Genomic DNA, 17,550 nt, shown 5'->3' on the forward strand with positions numbered 1-17,550 from the left:
GGGTACCTGGACATAATGTTTCCATCCACTCGCAATAGATTACTGACAATTCCTCCAATGATGGGAAACTTAATAAACTTCCTTTATAGAAGCTTCTCAGCTTTGGTAGTTCTTCAAGTTTCAAACAATTGAGCTGCGGAAATATAATCTCCTCCTCATGTGATTCATCCCCGTCCTTAGAGACTACTACCTCTTCAATTGAATAACAGCAACTTATCTTCATTGTTTTGAGTTGCCCCAAACTTCTTGCTGTGGAGGATGTGAACAAAAATAGCAGGGAAGGGCATCTTTCTACTTCCAAATATGTCAGATTGGAAAAAGACACTGTAGATGGTACCAAGTCTTTTAAACTAGAACAACCTATTACTTCCAAGGTTTCTAGATTTCCCAGTAAGGGCTGAATCCAAGAGTTCTCTAACCCAATGGAAACAAGCTCTGGAAGGGACTCCAAGCATAAGACTTTGAGCTGTAATAGGAGTCCAGCCTCATCCACATTAAGACTATCAAAGCAGAAAATCTCCTTGAAGGAACAATCACACACCACTAGCTTCTCTATATTGGGCGCCAGTTGTAGAATTTCATATGGAAATACATTCGACCCAATATTAAAGCACAGAGTAAGAACTTGTAACTTGTGTAAGAAGTTTCTCTGAAATTCTCCACGCTTGATCATCTCCAGTCCTTTTTCACCGAGTGACAGGCACTGTAAGTTGGATGTAGGCTACCAAGAGAAACCGATAACCAAGCAAAAGCAGGTTAGGGAGGTTGTAAAAGAGATGAACCTGCAGGCTAGCTAGCAATTAATAAGGTGGAAGGGATTTTGATACGGTATGTGCCTAGCTAAACAAATTTATTTATTTGTAGTTTAAAATTTTAGATGGAAAAGGTGATAAAGGAGACCTTAAGGGAGGTAGTAGTGGTTCCAACGGAGAAGAAAATGATGAAGAATTCGATCCTTTAGATGGTAGGGAGATTGTTTATAAAGATTTGAAAACCATCCACACATGATATTTGATAAAGTAAAATGGCGTGTATAAGATTCTATGTAATTGTCTGTATTAATAAGAATAAAGCACAAACCTAAAATGTCATTGTTGTATCATGAATGCAACATGTACCCTTAAGTGTATTCTTTTACTTATTTATGTAAAACAAGAAAAATGGGAGTTAATAGGTATAGAAGATAGAACACGGCATATATATATAGCAATGTACGTGAAATTCTCACATTTTAATTTTAAGAGAATGTTCATATCACTCATGTTGAACAATAAAAATGAAGTAGTGCAATTATATTTAATTTGCAGGCATGAGATTATGCAGTGAGGACAAAGTAGTAACACAATAGTACCATTTCATCCTTGGTAGGTGTCTGGAACATGTCACACTGCAGTGAGGAGTAGTAAAAATACTTGAACTTGGGCAAATCTTGTAGTTTCAATGACCACACACAGGGACAAGGGAACGTAAGCTTCAGATTTGCTCTTCTTGGATCTGCATTATCCTCTGCAACAATTTCTGTCAATCCCTCACAGTCTTTGACAACTAGTTTTTCAAGATCTTTGGCTACTGATGCCGGAAACACACTTGTAAGGCATTTACAATTTTTAACCTTTACATGTTGTAGAAGTTGCATGGTTAGAATTCCATGAGGATCTTCATTCCAGATATTCTCCAGTTTTGGCAGCCTCTCTAAAGTCAATTTCTTGAGGGAAAAAGGGAGAGGTCTAGGGAAGGCTGCTGCTCCCAATCCCATAGTTGTGATTTCTCTTTCTTGTGTTATATCAAATATGCTTTTCACAGAACCACAGTCCGAGACTTCTAATTGTTCCAAATTAGATAAGAGAGGAAGTAAATAGAAGGGTATGACAACATCTGTTAAAAATTGGCATCCGTCCACAGTCAAAGACGTCAAGTTACTGAAGAACGACTTTGGGATCCGCCCTGAGTCAAGCCATATCACTTGTAGTGGGCTATATCTGAGACTAAGAGATGATTCAGTACTTTCAGACTCCAAAAGCTGTGCATGCAAAATAGGATATTATTTACAAAAGGCTAATATGTCAGTTTCATAGCTCGCGATTACATTATAACAAATAGATATATTAGTCATAAATCAGTTACTGTATTAATACTGAATTTAGTTAATAAAAAGACAAAGAAAAAGAGAGGAACTTGATATTAGACATAGAGACGCATGAAATCAGTGGCGGAACTTTGAGAAAAAAAATATTGGAGGAACCAAAATATTTTTTATATAGTATAATTTTTTTTACTTTTGTCTGAAAAATTAAAAATTTCATTTCCATTTTTTTGTGTGAAAAAATGAACCTGAAACATTTAGTTTGTTTGTTTATATACAAAATGTTTGTGTGAGGATACAGGGAAAAAAATCTATGGATTTTTTAATGAACTAATAGAAAATAATCATATTTTTCTCTCTCAAAATTATAACAATTTGTAGAAAAAATCATGGAAAAATATGAATAAAAATTCAAACAAACATGGGTTTAAAAAATGAAAAAAATAGCTCTATATTATAAAAAAATATTATTAATTAATAAAGAAAGCTATTTATAATATAATCTATAAGATCATAGATTTATTTTATTATTTTTAGATAAACCATAAGTAAAAATGTAAAATTATATATATATATATATATATATATATATATATATATATATATATATATTTTGTTGGAATTAAATATGTATGTTAAAAATCTAATCCATCATATTATTAATTTTGATAAAAAAAAATTATTATTTATTTATTATTAAATTGTTAACTTGATAGATCTAGGTTAAAATTAAACACATGTTATATGATAGAAATAATAATAATAATAATAATTAATTCTTTTATAATTTTAATCTAATTTATTTTTAATCATAAGATTATTATGAAATAAGATAATAATAATGGAGACAGATTAATATATCCATAACCGTTTTTATTGGAGAAAAATAATTAATCTTATTTATTAAATTATATATATAAATAATTCACATGTGGATGACATGATTAAATTAATTAAAGTGAAAATTCTTAGTTGTTAACATTATTTTAAACTTTCAATGAAAAATTCTTAATAATAAATATAATAATTTTTTACTTTGAGATTATCATAATAATCAAAAATATATTTATTATATTTTAATGAAAAACACCTAATTATATCTTAAAACTCACTAGTCAAATGGATAATAAATATAAATAAAATTTTATATAATTAATAATTAATAATAAAAAATGAATCCATCAACTCTTGCTATCTTGGTATAAGATGAAGAAGGCAACGCCAAAAAATGATGGGACTGAGTTGTGTGGCAGACATCCTTGTTTCTAACTTAATTTAAATATTTTTAAAAGAAAACATCAATTATTTAAAATAATAATACATCCTAACATAAATTATTTTTTCATAAATTTAAAATGTAATTTATATGTTAAAAATTATATATTAGAAAATTTAATTATAATATAATTTATATACTTAAAATATTTATTTATTATAAATTACAAATTCTTGTTGTATAAATAAATATTTACTTTTATCAATGATGAAATTATGGATGATTCGTTTAAGAAATATTTTATCATTTATTCTTAGGTGTAATAATGTCATTTTATTTTCACGATATTTTGTATTTTAACAAAAAAATAAAAAAATACATTTTATCCTTATTCTTCAATATGTATAAAAGGCATTTTTTTCATTAATTAATATTAGTTGTTAGTTTTTTTATTAAAATATTAGTGAAAGTATAGTAACTTAAAACCTCTTTCATCCTTTTCCCTTCAAATCCTTCTTCCCAACTATAAAATCAACCTTGTAAGTTATAATAACTTCTTATGTAACTTTTATTTTATAGATATATAAATAGTCACAAATTATATGGATAAATTTGTTAACTTATTATCACATTTATATGTTATTTTATATATGTAAAGTCAAATGCAACTTGTTTCATTTCACAAATCAACAAGTTAATTTTTTTTAATTAAGTTTTTAACTGCTCATCTTTTTATATTCTAATTTTTCACTCTTTTATGAAAATTTTCAATCTTTCTTTAAAGTTTTAATCCCTCTAAAAATATGTTCATCGATCCATCCATTTTTAGTCATTTTTTCTTAAATATAACATAAACAATATGATTAATAATGAGCAAAAATTTTTAGAAGGACTAAAAATGTTAACAAAAAATTAATGGATGACAATCAAATATGAATTGAAGTTTATATATTTTGATTAAAAAGAAAAGTTGTAAGATGAGGGAAAGTTTTCTTTATGACTACGCTGGCTACATTAAGCAGTCAAATTCGTATTATTTTCAATTTTATGAATGAATTTTTTTAAAACAAAAATGATTAATAAATTTATATAAATGCTGGTTTGTTGAGCTAACATATTTATATCTTAAGAAATTTAACATACTTGCTGGTTAAGGCTTTTTATGGCAAAAACAAGGATTTATAATTTCCATTCATGGCAAGTAATTTTTTTTATCTCATGAAACAAGAAAAGTTTTTTTTAAAGAAAGAAGAAAAGTTAATAAAACTAGGAGAATTTGTAATAAATATAAGTTTAAATATGTATTTGATAAATGTAAGTTAATATTTTTTTATTTTTGTCTCTGGTAAGTTTTTTTTAAAAAATTTTATCCTTGAAGGTTTATGCTTTTTTAATTTTGATCTCCGTAATATGTTTTACTCATTTTTTATTTTATAAGTTTGTATTTTTTTAATTTTAATTTTGTGCGGAGGATTATAAATGAATATTTTAAAATATTAAAGAGACTAAAATTGAAAAAAACATTAACGTATTAAAAATGAATGAAATATCTTAAAAAGACTAAAATTAACAAAAATAATAACTTTGAAGAACAAAAATAAAAAAAAGGACGAATAAAAAAATACTAACAAGATAAATAAAAACATATTAAAATCATAAATAAATGAATAAGTACCTTGTTGAAACCTTTTTGTATGGTGGCATTCAAGTCTCCTTCCCACTGCCATTTGGCTTCCTCTTTTCCTTCTTCATTAGCACTAACTATGTTTTGTAACTTTGCTGCTCTTGCGTCACCCTCCGTGAATGTATGCATCAATGGGCATTCTCTCACAATCAATACTTCCAATGACGGGAATTTGAATTCACACTTCTTGTAACTGCAAAAACTTTTCAGCTTTTTTAGCCCCTCAAGTTTTATAGTAATCAATTTGCCAAACACTATTTGCTCTGCTTCTTCATTTCCCTCATTGCTTACTATTTCCTCTAATTCATCACATTTGCTTATCTTCATGGACTTAAGTTGAACCAAGCTTTTTGCCGTTGAGGATGCCATTAAATTCCTTAATCCATTACAATACCATACTTTCAAATTTGTCAAGTAAGCCAACGATACTATGCTCAAAAGCTCTAGTCTCTGTAGAACTGGTTCTCGTTCAAATCCTATATCCTTTATCTCCGAAGACCACAAATCCAATTCCTTCAGCTGTAATACGGTTCCCAAACGTGACTCCGACGACTCTTTAAACAAATATTTAGCGCCCGACAAGTATAACTTTTCTAGATTTGGCATTCTGTACAGAATCTGACAGAGACGTTCACCATCATTAACTTGGCGCAAGCGAAGCTCTTTTAAACGGTGCATTGGATGCTTCACAGTGTTGCTCAATAACCACTTCTGTGCTTCGTCAAAGTGAATATACAAAAACTCCAAGTTGGGGAATATCTACAGAAAAATAAAAGAAAAGTAAATAGTAAACCATGAAGAAGGAAGGTACTTTATATATATTAAACCTGATGGAAGCGGCACAAATTAAACCTGGGAAGTGGTTGTCTGTGTCGGTGACCCTTGTCAAATCAAAGACCTCTAGGCTCTTACAGTAAATGAAATGCCAGTAATTTTATTTTATTTGTAATAATAAAAAATTTAATAATATGGTACTTTCTTCGTAATTTAGTATAAAGTCAATACTTTGGCAATATAATTTATATAAACTTTACTTATTGATAGAAATAGTATAACTAGGGTTGTCATTAAAAAATATATAAAATTATGTCACGCACTCGCGCCTCTTGGCGATAACTTATAGACGGCCTTTTGCCTTTCTAATTATGGCCTTTGGTCAAACATTCCCTTCAATTCTAAATTCTAAATAAAAGAGGGATTAGGGGACGAGAGACGTTAAATTAATAATCCATATTATATTTAGCAGGGCTATATCTTTTTTAAGTATGCCACACATCTTACAATATCACTCTCCATTTATGTCTCACTATATGACTTACCTTTTCAGCTGACATAACTGCTTCATCTTCTTCATTGCTCCTTTCTCCGGTTCCGAATGTTTTTAGCTTCTTGTTACATTCCCTTACTTCCAACTTCTTCAATTTTGGACACTCTATAGGATGTCTCCCCCTGTAGAAATGCTGGATGCTTGATAGGTCATATAAGCACATGTCGGTTAGTTCAGGAAACACTAATTGTTCAGCGTTTGTTTCGGATCCATCTTCACAGGCAACAATTTCCACCATTCCATCACACAATGTGACCGACATGTATTCAAGCTTTGGAACATCTTTGGCCACAGAAGCTGGAAATACATTCCTCAGTCTATGACAATCATACATCTCTATACTCTGCAGTTTTTTGAAGTTAAGAATTCCTCCTGGATCCCTGCTCCACACTTGCTTCAACTTTGGGAGATTCCATACTTCAACAACCTGCAAATTTGTGTCTATCCCACCAGATGCATCTACTTGCTGAGAATCTTTGATTTCAAAAATCACTTTCACTGACTCACAAAAACAAACCTTCAAGCTGTTCAAACTCGCAAACCATCCTTCCATGTGACTCGGAAAAATTTTGTCTAGTTTATTGCAACTATCAATGTTCACAGAAGTGACACTAGAAAAGGAATCAGCACTCACTTCAGCTTGCCATATGTCTGTTAACTCAACCATTCCTTCGAGATGGATTTCCTCCAACTTAGGAAAGACGCAGACCTGCACTTTGATGAAAACAAACCATTATTTGGTAATCAAACTAAACAGAAATGCATAACATTCAGTCAACTATAAAAATTTACTTATTTACACCTATACACACCTTGCCTGCACTATTTCCTTCTGTGCTAAAAATCTTCTCCATCATTTTACACTTGCTTACAAAGAGGCCTTTCAGTTTCCTCAAACTGCTGGCCACGGACAATGAACACAAATATCTCAAATTATCACAATCTTTCACAACTAATTTTATTAAGTTTTGAAAGCAGAAGTTTGACGGGGGCTGGTCGCTCCATATCTTCTGGATCTTGTTCATTGAGATTAAATTCAAGTTCTCTAAGTTTGGTATTTCAACCTGCAACCACATACACAATTAACATATTTACAACTGAAAAATAATTAGTCACAAACTAATTAAAAAATTTAAAGGAAAAATATGCACTATCATACCAGTTCACCAAAAAGAGGAGGAGTCATAACAGTAATTTGTATCTGATCCCTGTTTGTAGAAGACCCCTCTACTGTGGTATAAAAACTAGTGAATGATGATAATGATTCAAGTGACAAAGACATCAACTTAAGAAACTCAATCTTATCAGAATTGTCAGGTATTTTAATGATCTCCTCTAAAGAACCACAATTGGAAACACCAATTGTTTCAAGACTAGCAAGCAATTTAACCATGCAAAAGGAGAAAAGATTCTTCAATTGGTCACACTTCTCGACCTTGATCGTTTTCAATTTGGTGAATGAGCAATCTGTAAATGGACTAAAGCATATCATCTCTGTACCTGAACTAAAGTATATCATCTCTATCTCTTTTAGTTTGTAGAGGCATAGAGATTCCAACTTGGGAAAAACATCCTGAGGATAAAACAAATCCTTTGAGTTGATGATATATTTGATGCTAGGGTTGTTTACGATGGATAAGTGTTTCAGATGTGGAAATCCATTCAAATTCAACTCATTAATAACATCTTGAACACCATTCAGCTCTCCCAACAACAAATTTTCAACTGTTTTAAACAACAACTTTATTCCTGTCTGAGAGTGAATATTGTCAGTGTCATCCTTCAGCTCCAATGCCAAAGATTTGAACTTTTCATACTTATTAGGCATTCTGAAATCTCCAGCTGAAAGAGTTTCGAAGTTCCCAATCTCAATCTTGTAATCACTTAAGTTGTCAAAGAACAATTCCTTTGGAAAAAATTCAGCACATGGAATGCTTAAGTCCACCACTTGCAATTGATGCAAATGCTTTAGTTCAGAAATAAATGAATTTTGACTTTGGTTTCTCTCTCCTTCCTCCGACACTTCCATGAAACACTTTCTTACATACAGCTCTTCCAACAAAGTCAACCTTGATATAAGATTAGGTGGAATCATGGTGACTATTGAACAATTGCTGATGTCTAGTAATTGTAGTTTATACAAGTCCTTCAACTCAGCTGGCAAATTTTCAATTCGAGATCCAGAAAAGCTGAGAATTCTTAATTTTTTCAGCTTCCCTATGATGGATAAGTTGTGATCTAAAGTGCATCGCTCCAAACAAAGCAATCTGAGGTCTGATAGGCACTTAATTGAAGATGGTAAGCTTGATAGATGAAAGCCAGTCAATATTAACACTCTGAGTTTTTTCATTCTCTTAAAAAAACTCTCAGGTATTTTTAAAGATGGATCATCATTGTCAATTTGGAAAAATTTAAGTTGAGGACAGTTCATAACATTAGGAAGCTCATCAATGATATCACTATTGCATATAGAAATAGAAGTGCACCTCTTGAGTTCAGGCCAATCATTAAGTTTACCATTTCTCAAAGTAAATACATTTTGCTCGTTCTGTGCTATAGATAAAGCAGCATCTCGAACCAGATCGTGCATATTGAAATGAATACTAGAACTTCCATCCAACACTAAACCTGAGTTTTTCAACTTTTGGATTGATGTAGATATTTTGCCTCGAGCTTCCCCAAGCGAGTAGACCCCTTCAAGTATTCCCAAACCAAAGCAATACTTCACCAAGTCCATAATTAGGGGTTGATGACCCATTTGAGCACAAAGAAAGAAAATGGACTTGAGCTCCTCATTTTCTAGATGGTCATAACTCATTTTTACAGAAATCTCCATAGGATTCTGATCTCCCACCAGGTCTTGATTTTTAAGTTTTTCCCACTCTGAGTCGCTCTTGTCTCTTAATGCCCTTCCAACTGTAATTATTGCCATAGGTAACCCTGAACAGTACTTCTTAACAATTTCTTGTTTAGACTTGGACATTTCACCATGTATTCCAGCCTCCTTCCGAAACAACTTCAGAGCATCTTTTTCATCTAATTCCTCTACACAGAAAGTTAATTTAACTTCCATTTTATCCGTTAATACATTTTGTTTCCTTGAAGTTAGCAAAATTTTGCAACCCTTATAATCACCAAGAGATTTTTCTTTTGTCGGCCCTTGGGGACCCTGTTTATCATCAACATCACCATCAAGTGGAATTCCCAACCTATTCAAGTCTAATCTGTCCCAAAGGTCATCCAAGATTATAAGGGTGTTCTCTTTCTCTTTCTTTAACCTCCTTCGTAGATGATCAGCTCTTACATTCTCACCTTCTCCTTCCAATTTCAATCCCAAAGGGTAAGCAATATCTTCCTGGACTTGTTTTAGATTGGGGTTGTCTGTTATTTCTGAAAAAGCCACCACATTAAACAACTTCTTGTCTCGAGCAATTTTAGCAATTGCTTTGATTAAAGTGCTCTTACCCACCCCACTTCGTCCATACACTCCAATCATTTTCACAGTGGGATCTTCAACAAGTGTTGCCATTATTTGTTCCATTATGGATTTTCTAGAACCAAAATCCATAAGGTCATTATTAGACAAAATGGCATCATTAGATGTTACGTATACCCGATGGGCAATTTCATCAGACTTGGGGCAATCATCGGTTATCTTTTTACCCTCAACTGCCATCTTCTTTGCTAGTCTGCCTAGTCTATGCCTAAAGTAAGGAAATAAATAGTTGGAAAACCGTGTCTTTTTGTGGCCATCATCGTTCCAATACTTCTCCACTTCTGTCTCAAATTTACCCACTTTCCCTAACCATTCTCTAGCCTTACCTTCAATTTCGTGTCCATTTTTGAAAGCTTCCTCACATTGATGATCTACTTTCTCCTTTACAAGTTTAAGCTGCTTTACACACTCGCGTAGTTCATCAAAGTTTCGACTGTAATGGATGTAATCCAGTTGCTTTTTAAGCAGATCCAACAAAGAATTAGTTACTGGCTCTAGTAGTGCGGATGACACAGCGTCCATGCTTTGACCTTGATTTTCTTGTACTAGGTACAATTACATCTCTTCAACAAAATGAAGAGTGGAAACAGATCAGTCAAAAGCTAATGAGGAAAGAATATCATATAGTTGATCAATAAAAAATCAAAGTACATTTACTAAAACCAAATCAAGCAACCATGAGTTAAAAAACAAAAAAAAAAAAAAGGTATCAAATTTGAATGTATATTGTATACTTTTGTCTTTAGCAAAGAATTTTTCTTTTATTCTCAGAAGAAAGAAGAATGCTTAGCGTCACACTCAGAAACACATTTCATCCTATTGGTGCACATCTACGAATTTTTAAACTCATTACCTGTGTACCAATTCTGCATGTATAACCTTTTTTTTATTGTTGTAATAGGTTTCAGTAATAATTAAGGTACACTAATATTTTAAAATAATTATATTATTTATTATTAATGAACTTTATTTTATATTTTATGTGTTTAAATAGTCAGATATCATAATTAATCTATTAAGGAATAATAAGAATCTTGTTATTAGACTAAAGAGATGCAGAAATTTTCACTAATTATATATATTCTCTCCATTTTTTAGCCTACAGAAAACTTCGTTTTCCCACTAATTAGCAATGATTTTCCCCCAAAATGTCTCCATCCCCTTTGTGTGATTTCATTTTGTAGAACATGAATAACTCAAGAAAAGAAAAAAAAAAGCAATTCTTCATCCATAGAAACTCATGGGGGAAGGCAATACAATCTATAGAAACCAAAAAGGACATCCAAGAAATAAAAATCATCACACACCCCACCCCAGAGATCCGCCATCAAATAGCCAAATAGATAGACAAATAAACACTCTTTCACTTTTCAGAGTTCCGCATCGGATCGGGTTGCATTTAGTAAAAGTTATTAATTAATGTCATTGGCAGCTTAGATTTGTGAATTTGGTAAAATGTAGAATGGCAGCAGCTGGATAAGTTAGAGATTGAGCTAGCCCAGCAAGCAAACCTTGAGAGTTATAACTAGCTAGCTAAGCCACGCATTCATAGGTTCTCTTCAGAGTTATATGTAATTCACCCCTTTCTATCCATAGACTCCTTCTCCATATCTGTGTGATATGCTTGAATGTTCTGTCATAGACCCTGTTGTTGAAACTGTTCAAAAATTCAGAGCCTTTGTACGGGGGTTGATTCAAGACACTGATGGCAATTGGATGGGTTTTCACAGAGGATTGGTAAGAGGATTGGTAGAGGAACAACCTTTGTGGCTGAATTATGGGAAGTTTTGGAGGGGTTACAATTGCAAATGATTCTAGAACCACTAAACCTACGTTTCAGGCAATATACCATATGACTGGAACACTAATCTAACATTTCAAATGTAACAATAGAAAAAATGTATGTATTATCCATACGAGGATTCTATATAAAAAAACCAATTCGTTTTTCTTTTTCCGAAATTACAAACATTTTTTTTTTGAAAAAAAAATATTTTAACATAATTAACAACCATACTTAATTAATAAAATTACACTATTAAAAAATTCTAAAGATATACCTTTTTTACAATAAACACATTTAAAACATTTATAAATGAACTTAACTAAGAATATAGATAATCTTCTTCCTCAAATTTAATATGAATATTTTAAAAAATATTAATTTATTGATAAATATATTTTAAAAAGTATTAAGTAAAATATAAAAAAATATTTTTTAAAGAAATTTTTGCAATGCATGGATTTAAAATCTAGTTTATGGTAAATGTTACTTTTTTTATTAAAAAAATAGTAAGAGATACTTGAATAAAAGTTTGTGGATTATCGAAACCTCAGCTTCATAATAATCAATGATTATACATATTTTTAACGATTTTATTTAATGCAAAATTATGTTGCTTACCATAATCTTATTTAATATTATCTTTATTTCTTTTACGGAGGTAGTGTACAATTTGATAATCAAAAAAATAATTTTGATAATTTTCATATTAAGTAATAAAACGCTATATAATATACAATTATAATAATTAAATGTTTATTTAGATCATTTTAATTTTAAGTAGTAATGTTAAATTTTCTATCACTACTTATGTTCATTTTCTACATTAGTTACTCTAATATATATTTCATGAGAAATAATAATATATAACGTTAAATAGTATCTCTCCTCTCTCTCTATATATAATAAAGTTCACCTGAAGCTTTCTAATCATTAGATTGATTATTTAACTTTGTAATAGTAGTTCGATGTAATTTAATTTAATGCTACAAGCTAATCACATTTAATAAAAAAATTAAATTGCTAACATAAGTGCTGTTTATATATAATTTTGATGATAAAATGTTAATTTAGACGATTTTGTTTGTTTGTGTGTCTGTCTTTTCTATGATGAATTAAAGGGTTATGATTAAAAAAAAAGATTGAAGCCTCTTTTATCTCAATTTTAGTTTTGATTTTGATATTTTACACTCAAAACACATTTACCATATGTGTGGCATTATATTGTTTGTGTTAGCTAGGCTTGTGTGCTTTAGATTAGTTTTCTTATCTTCTACAAATTTAGGGATAATCATTTATGTTTCTTAATTTGCTTGATCCATAAGTCTCTGATGTAAGTTATGTTTTGCATAAGGTAATTGATTACAAGTATATGTAATTTATTACAATGTGTTAGAATAAATTCAAAAAATTTTGTTTGTTGAAATTTAGTTAGGTCCCATTTGATAAATTAAAACACGGGACGCAAGTAAACGATAAGGATATTAAGGATCTTACCTTTGTTGTGAGACAAACTAAGAATGAGGAAAGCTCCTGTTCTTCAGCAAGTACTCTATTTTCCCATTTCTTTTCTTCTTTATATTTGCCTCTCTGTATTCTCCTTTATGAATACTTCCCTCGTTTTGAAGCTGCTGCTTTGTAGTTTGAATGAAATGCATTTTGTCAAAGTTTTGTTAAAGAGCTACAAATTAAAGTGTGGCTTAAATTATAATATATTATTTTTTTTATAACATTAGTCATGAGAGTTGAAAGATTTGATCGTGCACTTGATCCATAAGTCTCGGATGTAATGTGTTAGAACAAGTTCGAAGACTTTTGTTTGTTGAAATTTAGTTCGGTCCCATTGGATAATCAATTATCACATTATGTAATCAATTAAAATGTGTGTTTTAAGAAAAAAGGAAACTATGTGTATCAATATAATCAATTATCATTATTGATTATATTGTTTCTAAGTTAAGATTGCTCTTTGTCGATTGAGATAATTGGTTATTAATTTGTGATCAATAACCTGTTTTTGAAAATGTAGAACAAGGTTATTTTGATTGAAATAATCTATTGCAAATTTTGATAATATGTTAAATTTATTTTTTTTAGTTAAATATATAAATACTCACTCTTATTCTTTTTCTTGTGTAACTCTTTTACGAATGTTATCTTTCACTTCTGTAAAGAGTCAACAAGAGGTTATGCATATTTTTCATGAGAGATTAACATGCTTTAAGTATCATGCATCCAAGATCATTGGTTGATCATCATTGTTAGAGCTTTGAAGAATTTCTTATTCTTTGGACTCAAGGTGTATTCAATTCAATAATCCGTTCATTTAAGATTATTTTTAAATATATTTTGATGATCATAATACAATTACAAAACCAAGACACTAAAAAATAATTTATTTAAATAATAAAAATAATTTATCCAAATGATTTCTAACATATATGTTGATGATCACAATACAATTGTAACACAAGATCGCTCAAAATGGATAAGTCAGGCTTAAGTATTTTTTTTTTCCAACTATACTCTTAGAGAAGGGAACAGTTGTGTTGACTGGTTGGTCAAACACAACGCTCACGAGACACCTCCTACCAGATTTGGCACAATAACTCGATCAAAGTGCATTTACTAAAACCATATCAAGAAACCATGTGTTTAAAATTATAAATGAATGTTAAATTTGAATAAACATAAATAAAGATACCAAGTTTGAATGTATATTTTGGTCCGTAGCAAAGAATTTTGCTTTTGTTCCCCAGAACACCGACAAAATGATGAATTCTAACAAGACGTAACTTGGGAGGCAATTGCTTTTGTTAATAAAGCATATAGTTAAATAATGAAAATATACATCACTACTAATTCAAAAGCTAGGAATATCCTTAAAAAAAGAAAGTTTAATTATTACCAAATTATGTTAAAAGATTTAATTTGATTTCCAAATTTTTAACATGTTTAATTTAATCCTAAATTATTTTAAAACTGATCAATTTGATTATTTTGGTCCAATTGAGTTGATGTCGTTAAGATAACACATTTCAGCGGCTTTCGATTATGAACAATGATAATTTTTAACCACCATTATATTTATTATTATTTTTAAAAATAAAACGATTATCGTTTCTTCTTCTTCACATTGGCCACCACAACCACAATGCCATGCCACCCTTTACCTGCAACACCAACTCCATCATCAGAATCTTAAGTCACCCAAACAACATCCACAAGTCCATATCTAACCCACCCAAATAGTAACACTGCACAACCACTACACCGCTACGCCACCACTCTGGCCCCCAACGTCACTGCTCCAACTCCATCATCACCACCTTAACCCATTCAAACAGCACCCACAAGCCAAGATCTTTTAATATATTTTGGGTATCAAATTGATAATTAAAAAAAAAAAAAAAGAGTTAGGAACAGACATATTGGTATCATGCAAATATATTTATTTACAGGCATTCATTTCAGCAATGGATAAATTAAAACACGGGGCGCAAGTAACCGATAAGGATATTAAGGATCTTACGATATTAAGGATCTTACCTTTGTTGTGAGACGAACTAAGAATGAGGAAAGCTCCTGTTCTTCAGCAAGTACTCTTTTTTCCCATTTCTTTTCTTCTTTATATTTGCCTCTCTGCATTCTCCTTTATGAATACTTCGCTCGTTTTGAAGCTGCTGCTTTGTAAAGCTTAATATTGGACGTTTGAATGAAATGCATTTTGTCAAAGTTTTGTTAAAGAGCTACAAATTAAAGTGTGGCTTAAATTATAATATATTATTTTTTTATAACAGAGTTGAAAGATTTGACCGTGCACTTTATATATCCATCTTTATGAGTGAAATTTCTTCAAATCTTAAATAAATGAAGGTAAAAAAAGAGCCAATATAAGCTATAAATTAATTAAGAAAGGAAGAAATTAAACCTGTCTTTTTGGAATTGGATGACTACTGAGTTGTGACTTGTCTTTAATTACTTGTGACTATCCCATGCCAATAAACTGAAAGTGAGAAAAGAGCAGATTAAGGAAGAAGCAAGCTAAACATGATTGAAGGATATGGATATGGATATGGATGGCGTACTACCATTCCGTAGAAAACCAACAAGGAGTAACGAAGCAAGATAATACTGAGAGCATGACCAAACAAATGACAAAATATAAACAATACTGTTTGGAATGTAAAGTGTGGCTTCTAAGGTGGTAGTGGGTGACTGAAGTAAATGTAAGGTGGTAGTGTGTGACTGAAGTAAATCTAAGGTGGTAGTGGGTGACTGAAGTAAATATCATTCACTTCAACTGAAGAAAAATAATCAAATGAACTACATAAGATACTATTTATTTATGCATAAGTAAATTTATAAAAGTTATCTTATATTATTTTCTTTAAAACATGATTTTTTAAATGCCGTAATTAATTAAAAGGTTAAATAATAATTTTTGTTTATGGATAAGTTTTTTTCTTCTTTTTTTTCCTTAAAATTTGTATGATTTTTTTTTTTATCTAAATGAGCTCTTTATATACGAAGGTTTATTTCCTACTATATTAATTTTCATCTTATCTTCATTGCATCATTGATCAGTAATTATCTGAATATTTTTTCGATAAAATTTATCTATATATTCTGATGAACTACAAATAACATTTTTATAAAATATATAGGGATTAAATAAAAAAAATTAGATTTAAAAATAATTTAATTAATTTTTAGAGAAACATATTTAATTTATATATTTAAAATTAAATTTTTTAATTAATTATTAATATCTTTTATTCACAACAAAAAATAAATCTACAGAAATAATCTTATAAAATAGGTAGAAGAAAAGAAAATTTACTTGCATAATGAAGTATGCATAAGTACTTATTCTATATATTGGAAAATGAGTTCTATAAAAAAATTGTTAAGGAGCTTATAAATTGTGGTTTAAATTATGATATATGTATTTTAAATTGGATGCACAAATGAACTTTGTTATACCTTATATGTAATTGAGAGAATTAAACATAAAAAACATCAATTAAATAGGTCACGAAGTGAGTTTAATATTATATTTCATTCCAAAGTATTAAGATTTTAATTTATAGGTATTTTATGTTCATTCGATTTGATGTAAAAAAATTTCTCATACTTATAATCGAACCACATGCACCCATCATTGTAGGAGTGAAAATTCTTACCATTTTAAACAAATTAAAAATGACCGATATAAGTCATAAATAAACGAACAATCCTTTGCTTCTTCGAATTTATGAAACACGTTGCCACCTACCTCAATTATTGTTACCTTATTTTCGCATTATTAATTGGGGTGATGTAAATATCTATTGCAGTAAAAAAAAAAAAAAATACAGAGTATGATACACGTTACCACTTCCAGTATAAGCATGAAACAGTTTTCTTGTAAGGGTAAACTAGTACGGCACCCGTGTGTATGTACGGTTGTAAATTTTACTTTTCTTTATACAATTATATCTATTATTTATAATTTTATATAATTAGAAGGAGATAATATAATTAGAATTGTCATATTTAGTATTTAAATCAACTAAATGTTTCAATAATAATATTCAAAGTATAAAAAATTAATAATTTTCCAAATAATTAAATAGTTATTTTTATTTTTGAATATGTATATTATTGATAAATTTATTTTCAAAAATTAAAAATTTTAATTTTAATTTTTAAAAATATAAATAATACAATGAATTTATTCATTGGTTAACTTTTATCCTTTATTGATAAAAAGTCTATGTTGTACATTCATAAATGAATTTGTCCGTGTTTTATATCCAAAATAAAATTTAATATTTATTTTTTTCTTTTTTAATCATTGTAAATATAATATTATAATAAATGTTTAAAAAATAATATAAATTAAAACAAACATAATTATAAATATAAAATATAATATTAATTAATAAACATAATTTTTTTATAATTATATTTATTATG

At 29.7% G+C, this 17,550-nt stretch overlaps 1 protein-coding gene across 1 annotated transcript in view; it reads right to left on the minus strand.

Annotated features, from left to right (window-relative positions):
• LOC121175145 (uncharacterized) overlaps positions 1–15,864 on the minus strand; it is a 16,037-nt gene extending 173 nt beyond the window's left edge. The window contains exons 1-10 of the mRNA XM_041017151.1: positions 15,681–15,864; positions 15,521–15,595; positions 15,139–15,285; positions 13,087–13,220; positions 7,470–10,369; positions 7,123–7,374; positions 6,303–7,019; positions 4,975–5,742; positions 1,352–2,020; positions 1–721 (exon numbers count right to left, since the gene is read on the minus strand). Of these exons, the coding sequence (XP_040873085.1) occupies positions 1–721; positions 1,352–2,020; positions 4,975–5,742; positions 6,303–7,019; positions 7,123–7,374; positions 7,470–10,328 (5,986 nt within the window). The 5' untranslated portion in view covers positions 10,329–10,369; positions 13,087–13,220; positions 15,139–15,285; positions 15,521–15,595; positions 15,681–15,864. The remainder of the gene's footprint in view (positions 722–1,351; positions 2,021–4,974; positions 5,743–6,302; positions 7,020–7,122; positions 7,375–7,469; positions 10,370–13,086; positions 13,221–15,138; positions 15,286–15,520; positions 15,596–15,680) is intronic.
• Positions 15,865–17,550: the final 1,686 nt, after the last annotated feature.

The sequence above is a fragment of the Glycine max genome, chromosome 7, assembly GCF_000004515.6.
Source record: "Glycine max cultivar Williams 82 chromosome 7, Glycine_max_v4.0, whole genome shotgun sequence".
Taxonomy (NCBI): Eukaryota; Viridiplantae; Streptophyta; class Magnoliopsida; order Fabales; family Fabaceae; genus Glycine; species Glycine max.